Source organism: Lagopus muta, chromosome 8, assembly GCF_023343835.1.
Source record: "Lagopus muta isolate bLagMut1 chromosome 8, bLagMut1 primary, whole genome shotgun sequence".
NCBI lineage: Eukaryota > Metazoa > Chordata > Aves > Galliformes > Phasianidae > Lagopus > Lagopus muta.
This window is the reverse complement of record NC_064440.1, coordinates 9,952,326-9,970,019: the sequence shown is the minus strand read 5'-3', so window position 1 is coordinate 9,970,019 and position 17,694 is coordinate 9,952,326. Positions and strand designations below refer to the sequence as shown.

At 41.9% G+C, this 17,694-nt stretch overlaps 1 protein-coding gene across 1 annotated transcript in view; it reads left to right on the top strand.

Annotated features, from left to right (window-relative positions):
- The window catches only part of PDIA5 (protein disulfide isomerase family A member 5), a 97,681-nt gene that overhangs the window by 67,294 nt on the left and 12,693 nt on the right, over window positions 1-17,694 (top strand). Inside the window, 1 exon segment of the mRNA XM_048952592.1 lies at window positions 11,598-11,668. Within this exon segment, the coding sequence (XP_048808549.1) occupies window positions 11,598-11,668 (71 nt within the window).

Genomic DNA, 17,694 nt, shown 5'->3' with positions numbered 1-17,694 from the left:
CTAATGTTTAATTGTCACTACATCTTCCCTGATGTTCAAAATCCCTAAAATAAAAGGAAGAAGGGAATGATACAATGTGCTGAAGTGAAGTACCATGCCAGTATGTATTGTGTCTTAGGGGCTAGCATGAGGGGTTTGAGGAGCAGTAATAATGTTGCACAAGCATTCTAGAGATGTTTTGAGAGGACTTGTGGGGTCTGTCTCTGTGCTATTTCTATAGGGCAGCCTTTGGAATACTGGGTACCATCAGCAACTCCAGGTTTCCTTTTATAGCTGGTTGGCATAATCCAGAAAATGGGAGAGGAGTGTTTGGGATCACTTTTCATCTAGGATGACGTTTCTTTCTTTTTTCTTTTACCCTCACTTTTTGTTCATACAGCTTATCTGAATGTGTTTTATCTGCATTTCTTACTTTGTGAGCTCTCTCCACTCTGTTACCCTGGATAATTGAGATTTGACTTTGCCAATGCATTAAATTTTAACCTTCTCCTAGTATAGCACTGGAAACTGTGCAAAACAGAACCAGTTGGTTGTTGATTAGTTGTCAGAATCGCAGAGGGCAATGAAGCTCCAGTAAATAAAGTGTCTTCTCAGTTGGAGATGGTTTTGCTGCGTGACTCAAGCTGAATTAAATGGAGAAAAAAAAAAAAAGTGATTGAAGCTTGAAGGCTGAGTGAAGCTATGTGTGCATTTTTCAGTGAAATAGGAACATCTGGATTTTCTTCAGGAAGGTACCTTGAATCTGACCCAGACTGCTGTCTGGAAAAGCCTTTGCAGTCCTACGTGGAATTTCTTTTCAAGCATATGCAAAGCCCCATGTCAAATTGATGGCCATCACATTGCTCTAAGTAAACTTCACATGGTTTTCTCTTGCTCCATGCCCTTCCCTAGGATTTAATGTGCCTTTCAGATGTAGTTTGGTGATGTGACCATCAAGTTGTTAGCTTTTCTTGGGTGATGCTCCTTCAAGAATCCTAGAATCTCCAGAGCTGGAAGGGATGCATGACTGTTGCTGCATCCAATTCATAGCTCCGCACAGGACCACCCAAGCTTAGGTTAGGTCTTTTCTACAGCTGTAGAAACGGTTCAGAGATGGGAACACAGAACCCATAGATATGTGATCTAGAACACTTTAGGCAGAGCTTTACCACAAGGTCACAGCAGCTGATTCACCCCCTCTGCTCAGCACTAATGAGGCAATACTGGAGTGTTGTATTTAGTTCTGGGCTCCCCAGCACAAAAAGGACGTGGATGAGCTCTCGTGAGCACAACAAAGAGGTAGTTTGGTGGTTGGTTTGAGGTTTCTGGGGGAGAAAATGTGTTGGTTTGGGGTTTTTTTGCTTTATTTTTGTCTTTTTGTGTAGTTCTGATTATCTGTAAATAGCAGAGGCTCATTACACACACCTCTCACCTTAATTCTTGTACACAAACACATTGGTAGCTTTAAGAATTAGAGACCAACTTACAAAAATGTATTTGTGTTGTTTTGTGGTTGAGATTGCTGCTTCCACAGAGACTACAAATGAATTAACTGTCAGAACCTGGTGTTGTATATAATAAAGCATCACTAAGAGACTTAAATGATGAGGAGGAGTTGTTTATTTTTCTTAGATCAGTCACTTTTAAGGGGAAGGACTTGGTGCTGAGCAAATTCATTGTATTGCTAATTTTTGTAAAAACACAAAGTAGGTGTTCTTAAACAACAACAAGATGTTGGCTGCAGTGAGAAATAATAGGAGTGAAATGCTCTCTTTTTATGGTTTGCAAGGGCAGCAGTTGCCAATGCTATTAACTTGCCAAATGGCCTCAATTTGCAGGACTCAACAGGGTTCACCAAGTGTATTTTTTTAATAAATACTTTGCTGGGAGCTGATTTCCGGTTTGCTTCTCTGTTCAGCAGTGAAACTTTCTCTTTGCTGGAGATTATTTTTGTCAGCTGGAAAAGGTTACTCTCCGGTGAAGCCTGACCCACAAAGGTTACACAGAGAACACCCAGAAATAGACCTTACTGAGGGTGATTTTAATGAGGTATCTTGTATTGAGGGTAGTGGCTGTGCAGTGACGAATGGATATGCAATTAAGACATATCAGCCTCCTTGCTTCTTCCCTCACTTTTTTTTCCTAAGATTTTTCCTTAAGGACTGAAAGAAATGAACCAGGGCACTTAATTTTGGTGGAATCAAGGAGGAGTTTGGGATGGCCTTGTTCTAAGTTGTTACTGGGAGATGGCACCTACGTATTGTGCTATACAGCAGAAATGTTCTTTGGCTTCCCAGTCAAACAGGAATCTGACAGTGACACATCATCACTGTCTGATGGGTTGTCCCCTGGCTACTGAGCAGCCAGAAATTGGATCAGAGTGAGGTTTTTAGTTCTGACTGTAAATCAGCCCTGCTACCCCTGTGCATCTCATCAGCAGCACATGAAAGGCTGAGGGCTGCAGCAAACTTGCATTAATTTTACTCACAGGTAGCCCTGCTGTTCTGGTTCTGTATCCCAGTGTGCTCCTCAGTCTTTCCGCAAAAAAAAATTTTCCAGTCTCTTCCATCCAAGTTTTGTGTTGAGGAAAATGCATGGCAGAAAGCACTGAGCTGGGAGTCCATGCTCTGGTTGCCCTGAGCATAGAGCAGGTGTCGGTGGGTTTTTGCTATTCATGCTAACAGTCAGCTCCTGTCTGCTCCCCAGACCTACCAGCATGCTTCTGCGACCTGAGCTGCTTTCAGAAAGCTGCTCTTAAGAAATCAGCGGTGGATCCTTCTGCTCCCTTCACTGAAGGAAGCTGGACAAAGTTGGCTGCTCTGTATCTCTGTGCAGGAAGCTTTGGGCAGAGCTGGCTGAGTGATTCTGCATGAAGGAGGCTCAGCTAGCTGAAACACTCAGTATCTGAGTTAACAAAGTCCAAATGTATCAAGCAGAGTAGTACAGATGAGTTCAGTGCCCTGAGACATCCTCCGCATGGCTCTCACCAAGTGTTTTCCCATCATTGTCAAGCACAACTTGTTAGGTTCTCATTAGGAGGCTGTATTGAGGAGTGTGAACAAAATGTGCATGATTGTAAATGAAGTTTAAGCTATCAAAAATGACTAAAAACATGCTGAACTGCAGTGCAACACTGAACAGAAAAAAAAAGTCCATTTCAAGGCAAAACCCTGTGCAGGAAGGATGTTCTGAATGTTGGATGAGGCAGCAGCCAGGTCTGGGCCCTCTGATAACGAGGCTGCAGATCCTGTGTGCACACTGCAGAACTGCAGTGTTGGCTCCACAGTAGCACTGTTCTCTTGCATTAGCAGTGCTCCTGCTGCAGGCCTGTGTCGACGAGATGCGTTTGTGCTGATGCCACAAAGCACATTAGCAAGCTGGTTTTGGTAAAGGGTGAGCATGTAGAGTGGTGCCTGCAGTCAGGCTCTCAGAGCTGCTCCTAGCCCCAGTGTCTGTGCCAAGGCTATTAATTAGCACAGAGCATTTTTAATTGCTCTGAACTCACAAGTTCAGAATGCACTTCATTGGCTGCATGTAGCTGTGATGAGTGCTTACAGTAAGCTGGCCTGGAGCTGGGGTATTAAACCTAACTTTAGCAGGGTGACTCTAACTGTTCATTTCTAGTGCTGTGGGTTTCTAGGGATTTAGTTTATGTATCCTTGTTCTCCTCTGTATACCCAAAAGTGCTACAGAACTAAAGGTAACGCTAAAGGTAACACAGTTTGCAGGGTGCAAGTGCCTTGGTAAAGCACTTAGTCTGAGAATGTTGAGATGAGCATGGACAACAGAGCCTGGATTACAGCTCAGGAACTCCCAGCTCTCAGCTTTGTGTAAATTTCTTCTTTCTCATAAAATCCTTTTTGTCTCAGAAAATCATAGGAAATAGATTTGAAGATAGCCTTTTAAGAGATCTGATCAATCTGGAACCCTAAAGGGGAGTCAACCATTTTTAAATCCTGTAAAACTTTCCCTAAAGCTTAGTGCAGAATGGAAAGTCTTTTAAATGCTGACAAAATAAAAGTTCAAATAGGTTGGGAAAACAGGACAAGAACAACAAAAAGACACAACTATGTTGAGAAATTGGTATCAGTCAATGTTAGGAGTGAGGCAAGCTCTGGTTGACCCAGTGCTTAAATGAAAACCTCATGACCTTTACTGAATCAAAGGACAAATCCATCTCAATTATTAATACATTGTGTCTTGGAAATACGATTATGCTGTGTGTCAGGACATGTCATAAAATGAGCTTTGATTCCAGATATTTCAATTAGAAGAGCCTCCAGTTCTCCACTGGTAGAACAGAAGTAAATTAACCTTTCAGAACATCTCTGAGCACCTTTCTCAGATCTGCCCGTGGTTTCAATGACTTGTGTAGCTGCACGAATTGTGTTGGTTTAAGCAGTATATCTGTTTTTGGCTCTTACCTATGCAATTACTGCCCACAGCCTGTCTTTCCTTGATTGACCCAAGTTTTAATTCTGAATAATCGCCTGGAACTCTTGAAATGGAAACAGACTTTGCTTTGCACTACAATCTACAACTCCTGGCTTTGCTTTGATAGCTGTGCACTGTTCTGCTTTCTCTCACTTAGAATTGCAGTCATTTGAACAGCAATAGCAGAGGGCATTATCTACCCCTGTCATTTAGTCAGTGATTATTTCAAGCAGTGACGAGGAATCTGAAAGCCATTCCCTGCTCTGCACTTTGCTTGCTGAGCCCTCTGAGGCCTGGATGCTTTTGCAGCAGCGTGAATGGAGTCAGCCCCTTGCAGTCGGGCTCTGTCACACAGGGCTGGGGACCCAGAGAGTCACTTAACCTCTTCCTGACTCCATTTAACCTTGGGTGTAATGATGGAGAGTGATAATTGCATCTGTCTCTCTAAGGGCACTTTGATGCATAATTAATTGATCCTGGTTAACAGGTTAACACATTTGAGATCACCCATTGAGAAGCAGTGAAAGAAGTGGAGAGCCAGTGGGGGAGCAGAGCCCTTCCTGCAAAGAGCTGAGCAGACAGCACATGTACTATGGTCTCATATCACTGGAATTGGAGACATCCTGCTAGGAGCTGGTCAGTGCTTTGTTCTGAAAATGCTGATGGTTGAAAGTTCTTCTGTTTGAGGAAGAAATAGTTTGCAACATGAAAATGTTTGTGTGTTTAAACTGTCTTTGAAAAATCTCGTGTAAAATGTATGCGCCCAGCTCTATGAGTTACCACATTTTATTATGTACAGGATACTGAAAGCACGCACACAGCTTTGGTGGGGTTACACAGTGTTTATTAACAGGGGACGAAAAGTGTAGGGTCATACTGTCTGATGTCAGGGTGCCTGATGTGTTCTGGCAGAGCCACAGTGGGATGCTCTGGTTGGGGTCAGCACGTGTCCTTCACGTGCAAGAACAGCAAAAGCCCATTGCTTCCAGCAGCTGCAGCTTGTATGGCAGCATCTCTTGTAGAAAAGCATTCCCTTTCAAATTCAGAATCACTAGTGATAAGGAACACAAGTTGTTTCTTGTCTGAAGTTCATCAGCTTCAGTTCCCAGTGAGCTCTGGAGGATACTGAGTAGCTTGAGTCACGCGTGAAAGTGAAATCTAGACTGGTTTCCCGATTTCTGTCTTTGGACTGTGGCTACTGACACACTTGAGCTTTTTGACCCTGTTTGCAATAAAAAGTACCTCCCCATCCTTTTGGTTTCCCTGTGGGTCTTCTGAACCCCCTCCATTTAGAACACGTTTTAGAGTTGTGGATCCGCAACTGCAAGCAGCATTTTGGAGGTGCCAGCATAGTGGCCCTCTCCACACCTACTTAATAGTTTCATTTATACATTCAGTGAAGTTGCTTCTGACAACTCCATTTTCTTTCAAGGCTATTGCTGGTATTATTTGGATTTCTTCTGCTTCTAATACATTTAAAGCCCTTATATACTTAAAAAATCATTATTACCTCTGCTGACTGTAGATACTGCTTTGATGTCCATTTGCTTGCTTTATCTATTTTGTACAAATTGTTAGCTTTTGATTTATATTCATTAAAAACAGCTTCACCTTTCTTCTATGTGCTATGTTAATACAGCTTCTACTCTTCTAAGGGAACTGAATTAACCTTGTACTGTTCAGCTGTAGAGAGGTTATGTTATATCACTGGGCTTTGTAGTTTCAAATTAAACAAAGCATGAAGTAACTTAAAGGACTGTTTCATATTTAAGCAAGTAGAAACCTGCATCTTATGCAAACAGGACTTGATTCCTTTAGGCAATTCTGAACATTTCACACAATTTTATTTTAAATTCAGTAAGATGACTGTTGTCCAACAAAGGGCATCTACAATCACACACCTCTCAGGAGGCATCTTTATAATTGTTATCTGGTCCTAATACCTTTGTACGTTGGAGCTTTAAGAATCCCTCAGTTTTTCTTTTGGCTTTGTCATCATTAAGCAGTTAACTTGGATAAAAAGAAAAACCCTTCCTGCCAAAAAATACTGTTTGAATCTAATAATGATATGTGGGTTATTCACTTGATCGCTCAATTACTTTTAAACTTTACATCCCATCTACATCCCATAGGACCATACAATTATGGGGAATGTTACAGTTGTGCATACAGGATATTATTTCTATGGCTTTATTGATTTTTACCACCACAATGTATGCTTGATTACTTGTATTTCTGGGGTGGTGTGCACTTTTTTTTTAATATCAGTTTCACTTGTTTCTTACCTTAGCTGACAAATTACTTTATATTGTTTTCCCAGGTCTGCTTTTTATTTAAAAAAAAAAAAAAAAAGTAGTTGGCAAGCTAACGTGAGCACTTAATAAATTCTACTATTTCCCATGCAATATTTTGGTTTTACATCATATATACAATTTTTTTTTGTGGCATAGTGTTGGAAACTGCATTCAGCTCAAGTCTATTCTTTATTTCTTCGGAGTTCTCAAACCTGTGTTTCTGTGAGGATGAATCTTGCTTGTATTGGCCTCTTCAGCACCTTTGTGGCCTCAGACCAAACCCAGATCACTCCTTCTTTCCTCAAAGATGCCCCAGCTATACTGTACCACACAGCTGTTCCTGCTGTTGGTAAACTCAGTCTGCACAAAATAAGCTGGGTTATATGTTTTCCATCACTTCATCTCTCCCTCTTCCCCCCAGAAAACATGAGCTTTCCTTTAAATGCCTCACGCTGATTAGAGAAGATTTAATCTGACCATTTCTCCATCCCCTCAGTTGTCATGGGTCTGTATAAAACCTGTTTGCCTCCTTGCTTTTTTACCTACAGAAACTATATTTTTTCCATGTTAGGAGCCTGGTTTTCAAGGTCAGCTATGTATCTTTGCCCCCTGTGACTGTACTGCAATTTGCCTTCCCAGCCCAAACCAACTTTGGCATGAATGATAAAGTAAAAAAAAGTCTGATGTGGGTTCGCATAAGACTTTTAATGTTGTAGTGCAAAGACAAGGAGATCTTAGGGCTTTTCCATAGCAGATGTTCTCATGTGAATTCATGGGCCTATGGCATAAGCAAGCAGTCTTGGTGTGTTGACAGGTTGCAGCAGTTAGGCACAACAGGTACCTCTGTGCTGTGTGGAAGAGCCTCTGTGTAGTACAAGATTTTGAGCATGGAGATGTGAGAAGATCTGACCACAGCTGTATCAAGGTTGTATCATTCACAGGCCAGGAACACAGAGCAGCCCTAACACATGTTGCTGCGTGTGCACTAGATTTTGAGCTTTCTTGTTTTCCTGCCAGGTGATGCAAGTGTGTCTGCATTAGGAAATGCAGTTAGCTCACCATTTTCGGAAATGGTTATAGAGGTTTTAAGTGCCAATGCTGGGATCCTGGGGAAAGTCAGGATTTTTCCACAGCAGATTTCTTATGGATTTATCAAATCACACAGGAAATCACTGCTCCAATTTGTTGTTAATCCTGTTATGATTTGTTAATAACACAATTTGTTAGGAACAAAGACAGAAAATGGGCAAAGTAAAGACCTGCATTTGTGTTAGAGGTCTCTGCCCCAGATGTGCTAGTTCCAATGATGCTCAATTGAAAATCCACCTCCTGGCCTTGTAGGAAGCATGTGCTTCTACAAAAGGCCCCAGATTGATCCACTAAAATGAAATTAATCTTCCTACCTTCAGTCCACGGCAACTTAATGTTCTATAAATACGCCTGAGAAGGACGTAGGACATTTTGATTCTTGACACCTCACTCATACCTTCAAATGCCACCAGTTTATTTTCCTTTAGTGGCAGCCTATTTGGAAAATCCTTTCCTAGGAGTCCACATGCTTTCCTGTCCCCCGTGTACAGCGCTCAGTACATTTTCTTTCTTTCCACTTTCAAATCTGGAAGGTAGTGTTAACACTTAAAAATAAATGTGTGATAGTGGGTGTGAAGAGGGAATGGGGAGAACAAGTTTTCCGTCTGTCAAAATGAAGACATCAACCTCTGCTTTTATTTTTTTGGCATGTGTGCCTTAAATAGAATGACTGGGTTGGGTGACTTCCAAGTGTTTGCTACATTTGGCAATCCTTCTAAATTGTAACAGATGAAGTTCTGCTATTCCATATGATACGCTCCTTCCCCCTTTTTTCGGTGACTCTGTGAAGCTCCTTGGGAATTCAGCACAGCGTTCACATCTGTTCCGTGGATGGATGTCCAAGGCTAACAAAATGCCTACTGGACTTGGAGTTATCTCTGCCAAAAGCCATATGGCTGTGTTTTAGTTTTGCAAGCACAGTGCAGTAAAGAAAGGATGGTGGGCCAAGAGAGAAGGGAGGGGAGGCATGGAGCTTGAAGGTAAGCTTCTTGTCAGTCGGTATTAGATTGGGAAGATGAACAGGTCACAGAAAAGTAGAAAGTGAGCATTGGGAGTACAGGTTAGTTTTCCAGGTGTTTTGAGTTATATGACAGTTGTTTACCCAATAGGCTGTCCAGGAAAGTGGTGGGATCACTGTCCCTGGAGGTGTTCAAGAACCGTGGAGATGTGGCACTGAGGGATGTGGTCAATGGGCACGGTGGGAATGGGTCAGTGATTGGGCTAGGTGACCTTAATGGTCTTTTCTAACCTTTGTGATTCTGTGATCTTCTTCATGTGCTGCTTTTGAGCATAACCTCATAGCATGCTTACTCTTGCCTACTATTTCCAAAATACTGTAAGTGTGGATAATTGGATACTCCATTTTGGCTTACAAACGTGCATCTGTTGACACTTCTCTGAACCGTCAAGAACACAATCTCCCATTCAGGTTGTTCTGATTCTGTTGGAGAGTGTGGCTCGTGGAGAGCTCTGACCTGCTGCAACTTGAGAAGGAGCTTAAAGCAAATCCGTACCAAATGCCCCATGCTTCCAGGTCCAGCAAATGCAAAGTGGGAACTGTGTTGCTGATGAATCATAAAGCAAGATAATGTGAAGTCTTGCATTTTTCTTGAGACGTCTTCTTGAGAAATGAGAATTTGAAAGTTGGTGTTTGGTGAAATTTAAATTTCAAGCTAAAGATGATGAGCAGAAATAGGGACCTGAAAAGTTTCAGAATTTTGGAGTCATTATGTTTAGGTGTAGCAGTTGGGCACCATGCTTTCCAATAAGCTGCAGTGTATGAACGTGTAGACTAGAGCAAGCATTCCAGTTTTAGAGTGGTCTGATTTTTCTTGGTTTTTTTTTTCCCTCTACAATTGCTTTTAAATGTTTTTGCCAGTTCTGAGTTGTTTCTATAGAGCAGTGTTAACAGGCTAACCGTGGAGTTCACCTCACAGTACAGGACATAAGCAAAGATGTGTGAGGAGACTGACTTGACCCAAAGGCTTTTCAGTGTTAGGCAGATGGAACAGGCAAATGGTGAGAGAGAAGATGGGTTGCTGACATGGGCTTTTGGGATGGGAGCAGTGCTGGCAGCCTGGAGCAGTAGCCTCCTTTTCTTTCTTGACTGGTTTCTCCCTGACAGATGCTGAACTGCTCAACAAAGTTAATATTTGGCAGGCTGTGGAGGACGCGCAGGCTCCAGCTGAAATACAGCTGCTGTCAGGATAGGCTGCCATTATATTGCACAGAGTTTGAGATCAGTAAGGTGGATTTGGAGAAGCGGCTCAGTTTCCCAGGAAATGTCCATTTGACTTCTTGGTGCTATTAGGCACTGCACAGACTCTCAGTGGCATTCATACCTGTGTGTCATTGCAGTGCTTTTGAAGTCCCATTCTAAAGAAAAAATAAAATTCAAAGCAGTGTGTGTAAGTAATGAAATTGTATTTTGGTCAACACCAAAGGGGTGTGAAGCTTTTCTTTTGTGAAAAGGGATGTGCAGAGTTCATGTACAGATACTGTTTCTTCTCACCCCAAAGAACAAGTGCAGTTTGAGGAAGTAGCTTTGAGCCTAAGAGGGCATTTGTTCAGTTCTGAATTAAAATTAGCACATCCACTTCTTTACCAGTGTTTTACAAAGACGAACAGCAGTAGCACAAGCTATAATTGGAGCTTGTGAACAACTCATCTGTTCTTACCCAGAAAAAATACCAGGATGAACTCTTGTGCCTTCATAGCGTTATGTGGGCTTGATGGAAATGAATCCTTTCCTTTTGTTCCTGCATCTGAGCAGAGGAAGTGTCCTGAGAGTTTGCTTCGGATCTACTTGGGAGGGAGGTTTCAGAGATGCGGGCACTTTGTTTTTCAAAGTTTTCCTGTGTATTGATATTTTGAGAGCAGTTCAGATTTATCAAACAGTAAGCCTCACGTTTGAGATAAGAACACTCAAATCTGAATGCTGAATCAAGAGAGCTGTTCCTGTTTCATGTATGTGTTTTCTTTTGAAATGTTTGAGTGTATTTACTGTACAGGAAGGGACAGAGTGGCCCTTTGTTCAGCACTGTATGGTACCTGCAGGTGTCGGGCAGGCTCCCCCACAGAACTTTGGAGTTCTTGCTTGCTGTCTGTAAAACCTTTCTGGGGTCGCCCATTTTGTGATAAGTGGGAGGAGAATCAGGAAGGCCAGCAACAGTCATCCTAACCCAGGACTGAGCTCCTCCCTGTACGTGAGGATGTGTTGCCTGTTGGACTTGCTCTTCCTCACCCTTGCGATTGCAGTGCCTTGGCTCTAGCACAGGCAATTCCCAAACACATCCAAATGCTCCTCATGGCTTTTAAGACAGTTTTTGTTCCAACAACTTCCTTTCTAAATTCCAGCCTCCTCCTGTTCACCACAGAACTATCTTTATTCCTGTCTCCAAATGCAGTTGTATCTGTGGCAACAGCAGTTATAGCCTATGTGGTAATACCCACGAGGAAGTACAGAGCACGGAAATGGTTTGTCTGTTTGTGGCTAGTGATGGTTCAGTGCTCTTAACTGACTGGCTAGGGGACTGGCCCCCGGTACCTAAATGGGGACTTAATGTAAGTATGTGCTTATATTGCTTGCAGGATTTTAAACACGTGCTTGAGTTCATGTAGCTGGAACACATGGTTTGCAGATGCCTAGTCCTGCTCTATTCCTCCCACAGCTGGAGAACTCTCATCTAGAATTATTTTTAATACAGTTGTTCCCCTAATTCACCTACATGTCTTGAATTTGTCATGGTGTCTTAATTACAACTAACGTTTGTGTTGTTCTTTTCTGCTCATGTCAAACAGGGTGCCCTCACTGTAAAAATGCCATTCCACATTTTACAACTGCTGCCGAAGTCTTTAAAGAAGATCGAAAGGTAACTAATTTGCTGTTGATCATTTTAGAGATATTTAAGAACTTTCCATCTGTGCTTTGCAGGCTTTACTTACTGATGAGGTGGTAGGCTTGCAGGTAAAATTGCTGTTGAGCTAATGGATGTGTATGTGCCTCTCAAGGGCTGTATCTTTTGGGTCAAGCTGATTTACACTTCAAACAGCTTCTTTGTTTTCTTTTATTTGTTTTATTTTCTGTTCAGTCCTTTGTGCAAGAGTTTTTTTTCTGTGAAGCGAGGCACATCGTTTCTCAGTGAAAGATTAATAAAAGATAATTAACCCTTGCTTGCATAAATATATTACATTCCTGTTGGTTGGCTGGCTTGAGTCTGGGATGTTATGCCCTTCTTAAGGGCCTTCATACTTCTGCCTTGAAGGTTCATCTGATGGCCAGTGTGCAACATATTATTTCCATGCGTCAGCTGAGCCATTTTAATGGAGGGCATGCATGTCTGGGATTTAAAAAAAAAAAATAAAACAACAAACTGAGCCACTGGCTTAAGCAGATAACTGCTCAGAAACATGCTTATTATCTCTGTGAACTGTATTTCATTCTGATCTCTGTTCTAATGCCACTGTGGCTCTGCGTTTGGCTATGGCAGGGAAAAGGTTCAATTCAGTAGGGAAATGAAGAGGTAATTTTAAAACAGTTACACCCCTACGAGTCTGTCTACTTCCACAAGGGATGAATATATGGTGCTTTTTTCTCTTCCCTGTGTGTTTTTTTTTCTGTTTTTTTCTTCTCATAGAAGCCTCAGATTGTCAAGAAAGAAATCATTTCTCTAGCACTGAATGCATCAAATCAGCAGTCCCTCACTTACATCCTCATGCCCAGGTTGCACATGGAAGATTGAGAGCCATGCAGCTCTCACTTCTCTTACTGCTGTAAATCAGTGCCTTTTGGTTTCTTATTTCTTCCTGAGATCGCTAAGAACGTATCCTTGTTTTCCCACCTTCCTCTAGTTTCTTCCTAAATTCATTAAAATTTCACCCAGAGGAGATGAAGCAAATATCCCACACAATGTGAAGCTTGTTTATCAGAGCCCCAGGTTGTATTAGCAACCGATGTGAATCATAGCACGTTATATTGGATGTTATTGGACATAGAGGTGGTAAATGCAAGTTTGTGAAGCTTCCGGCTTGGACCACAGGTTATGAGAGGGCTCAGAGCAAAGCTGTGGTTGGTGGTTACAGTTCTTGATTTCAGTGTAAGGCTGAAGTAGAGAAGTATAAAATGTAATGAGTTGGAACAGGAGGGCCAGTAGGGAATATGAGGACTGGTGCAATTTTGAGGAGGTGTGTGCAGTTAAGGAAAATGATGTTATTCCACCCTAGTGACTTACAAAAGTGCCAGGGATTGATTATCTGGGGAACACTGTTGAACTGTGTACAGCCATAACCTGACAAGGTTTCTTGCTTCCAGTAGTTGCCCTTGTGGGAAAGAAAACAAGTCTACTTAAAACTTAAAGGTGCCCAGCTGTTCCCGCAAGCCATGCTGGGCAAATCCCTGTGTTTCAGACTGGCTGAGCCTAAATGTTTCGCTAATTCATGCTTCTGTGGGGTTTGAAACTTCTCTAAAAATAATGCTTAAAGAGAAGTGCTTTTTCCCCCAGAAACATAGAAGAATTATTAAGTGTATTCCTTTTGAGTCTGTAGTTCTGGCTCCTGTCTTGTCTTTTTTTTCCCCAGAGGGAGATTTTTTTACTTTACAAGAGTAGCATTTAAACTGTATCTTCTTTCCAGCAGGGGTGGTCCTTTAATTAAACATTTAATTCTGCAGAAGCCAAAGAAAAATGAAAAACATTCCAGCTGCGAATGGTTGGAAATGGTATCTTAACAGGTGTCCTCTGGGAGACTTTGCGTGTTTACATAGGAATTTTAAAGATGAACAGAAGTCGAAGCTGCTAAAACCTGTCTCTGGCTCTTGGGATTGGCTGTAACAGGGTGATTTTGGTGCAGCATCCCCCATAGGGATGTGTGTGGCACTGTGTGCTTTTAGATCATCCACATTGCTGGAGTCAGAGTTCAGAAACGCTGTGCTTGGAACTTTGGCTCCATGTGTCAATTTGGTGGCTGCATCACTGCTGGTGGAAGCAGGGATCCTGAGTGCTGGCCTAAGAGCACAGCCCTGGGTGTAACCAGGGAGGGTTCTTGCAGAGCTCAGGCTGCCTGCATGGCTTTCTTGGCCTGAAGGCATTCAGTGTCAGGAAGAGCAGATGTGGGACAGGCTGGTCCAGTGAGGCACCTAGCGTGTTGCTGCTTTCAGTTATTTAAAAAGAAAAAAAGAAGGAAAAAAGCCATGTGGAATATTCTTGCCTTAGGGGGATGTGGCCTTTGCGTACAGCTGCTAGAGAGAAAGCCTTTGGCCTCTGTTTCGCAGCTGGAGTTTTGGCAGTGACCAAAACCAGAAGATGCACGTGTGAGGGTTGTTGCTTTGCAGAACAAATGGAAGATATGCACTAACTGCTCTGGAGACTCTTGAAAGGGCACCAGCTAAATCTTAAAAAATCTGCATTCTGCCTTTTGGCTTATTGGAACATTCAGCTTGAAGGAATTGATTTGTAATGCTCCAGTTTGGATTAGCTGAAGGAAAGATATTGACTCTTCAAGCCCTTTCAGTAACAAATCTCTGTCACCCTCCAAAGAAGCTGCTGTTTGGGCAGTCTCCTCCAGTTCCAGAGAAGTCTGTTCATGTATAAATGCATTGACCCAGATCCCCTGCAAATGGGTTTGTACTGAAACCACAGTAGCAGAGATTGCTGGAAGGACTGCAGCTCCTGGGCTGAGCTGGTGTCCCAGCAGGGATCTGCAAGTTACAGTGAGACTGGTGAGTTCCCACATGTGGTGAGCACTGGCTTTGAGTGCCCATTTTGAATGTGATGATAATCATGAAAACAATGTATAGAACCACAGAATGGCTTGGGTTGGAAGGGACCTTGAAGATCCTTGAGGTCCAACCCCCTGCTGTGGGCTGGTTGTCCCCCACCAGATCTGGCTGCCCAGCACCCATCCAACCCAAACTTTAACCCCTCTAGGGATGGGGCACCCACAGCTTCTCTGAGCAGTTTGTTCAGCTGTACTGTCTAGAGTTATCTAAATGTGCTAAATATATGAGTTTGGCCAAGAATTTGATCTCCCTTTGCTTAAAAAGAATGTGTTGAATTTCTTTTTAATTAGGCTCATTAAAGATGGTGATGTTAGCACTGTACATTTTGGTGACTTCTAATGGATCTTTCCTTTGCAAATAGGCCTGCTTTGAGAACAGCTGATGAATTGCAGCCATGGTAATGCTGCTGTGGTACATCAGGATATCTAATAATGAATCATCCATTCACGAGGCCATTTGCATTGAAGGCAATAGCTGAATCTCAACAAACTTTAGCAGGCTAGTTCATAACTGTTAGGATCCAGAGCAGGTAATATAAATAGAAATTGTGGAGTAATCATAGAGAAGGGTGTGCATCTGTCTTGCTCCTAGGTACTTTTAAGACATTTGGCAATAACAGACTTTTTTTTTCTCATAATCAAGTAAGTGTCCTATGGGATTGACTGTACTTTCAGGCCATTGCTTAGTAGCATTCTTCTCCATGTTGCAATTTTAGATTTATTTTAATTTTTTTAAGCTTATCATATATCATTCCTTCCTCAAATCAATATTCAGTTATTCACTTCCATTTTCATAACAAGAGTCAATATTAGCTCCAGCAGAGATTTATTCCTTGAATCAATAAAGCAGTGTATGGCAGCGCATATTTTAGCAGGAGGGAGACTGTGATTGCAGGATATTTTTTGTGTATCATCGTATAGCAACTGGGAGACAAACAGTTAAAATGAAAGGGGTTTAAAAATAGAAAGGAGTTACTGGGAGGTCAAGGAATCCCACTTTCAATTTTCAATACATCTGCTTGAACCATTAGCTGTAATTTTGTTCCTTAACTGCAAGATCCCCCTACAAGAAAAAGTTGCTTCCATAATCCTTTTGGAAGGGAACTGTGGCTGCTGGTGTATGAATAGATGATACTGCAAATACTACTTCCACCTTCTAATACTTGCACAGGGAAAAGCAACAAGAAGAGCATCGCCCCTTGACAATTCTATGATTGTTACATTTGAGGAGATCATGTGGAGATCAATGGTCACACTTTTAGCATAACTCCACTTCTGCTTAAGCACCTCACTGAAAAGTTCTGATGTTTACAACAGCTCAACACTCCTGATCAGGGCACTTCATGTGAACAGTGTGCCATGCTCATTTCCCTTTTTAAGTGCTCTTTCAAGCTGGATGTGCATTGCTCACATTTAAATGCAGTGCAGAGTTCAACTTGTGACTACAATTCAGTTTCTGCTTGTTTGGTAAAACCATAAAATGTTGCCACGGGACTTATCTTTTGAGATAAATATATTTTCTAAGTGTTGCTAGAATCATAATAAACTTTACCAGCTATGGAACAAAGGAGAAATTCAGAATATCAGAACCTGATATTACTATTGTTGTTCACACTAAGCTGGTGTTATTAATTATTGTTATAATCTGCATAGTAGCTGTGAGGAACTACCAATAACATCAGGAGGACTGGACATATTGTAGGGAATTTCCTCAGGCACTGAGGTCTTCTGATTGACTTTCTTCTCATTCAATGACTATTCTGTTCCTACCACAGCTACTGAACAGGATAGTGATAAACCTGGGCAGCGCTGCCTCTGGAGGGAGAACTTTTGTATGATGACGTGTTGTCAATATTTAATGCGGTGCAGCTTTGGTTTATGGGGAATCCATAACCCCATGGAGTTTTGTGTGTGCTGCAGGTAAAGCAGTGTTGTTCTTGTTTATATATTTCAAAATGTTGGTGTTTGTTTTTTTTTCTTTTCCAGTGAAATTCTCCCTCTGGTCATAGGAAAGTTAGAAATGCTCAAGAAATTAAATTTTAGCTCCCCCGGTCAAAAACTCTGTAAAATCCATAAAATCAATCTTGTCTTCTGAAAGCTGTTATGCTGCATTCTTTTTATCATAATGAACATTCATAGACACACCTGAGCCTTACCCCAGCTCTTCCTGGTGAGGAAGATCACAGATTTTTCACATTTTTTTCCTCTTCATGATGATACATGTGCACATAATTCATGAGGGTTGATGCCAAGTGTCTTGGCTCCTGGATGTGTTTCTGGGATGTCTTATGTCAAATATCTGAAATTTCTGGTTAAATAGAGTTGTTTTTACAAGGTGAGGCATACGGGTTTTGCTAACCCATGCTTTCCAATGAACTTAAATGAAGACTGGCTGCTCATAGTTAAATTTGAACACTGTTTCTGAGAGCAGCATTCCCCAAAAGTCTCTCACCTGAGAACCAAATGTTGGTGGAAATTTTTCTGCACTTGTTTTTTCTGACTCAGTTTCTTTCTGTGATGACACAAAAGCTGATCTTTGATAAGATTGAGAATGAAAGCAAAGCTTCTTGCAACTTGTGGCTGCTCGCTTGAGCCAGGACTCAAGCAAAGACCTTCCTTTGGAGGGCTGCTGTGACATTTCCCTATGGTGGTGAGCTGAAAACTACTGTCAGAAATTGAGCTGAATATTTATAGTGCATAAAAACATTGTCAGAATGAAACAAAGGGGTATTGGTTCTGTCTGCTGAAATTCTGATATGTTGTGGAGTTCAGTTGTCTGGAGTTGATGGAGTTGAGAGTGGAATCAGTCCTCAGTCAAAGACTGTGGTTTGCTACAGGTATGTTCCAGTGTTATTTTTCTCTTGTTGCAGTGTACTATATTTGATCTTCCACTGTGAGGCAGGCAAAGCAGTTAGGAGTGCGATGCTATGGTAATGAGTGCACAGAAGTGGTAGCAGCCTCTATATTTAGGCTGCCTTCACGTTTACACTTTAAAGTAATCAGTCAAGCTTTCCAAAGTACCCTTACTCAGCTGCTGCTGGCAGCAGGCATTTGAAATCCGGCCCCAGGATGCAGACTTGGGAATTAGACATCTCTCTGTGAAATTTTGCTCAGGTCTTCATGA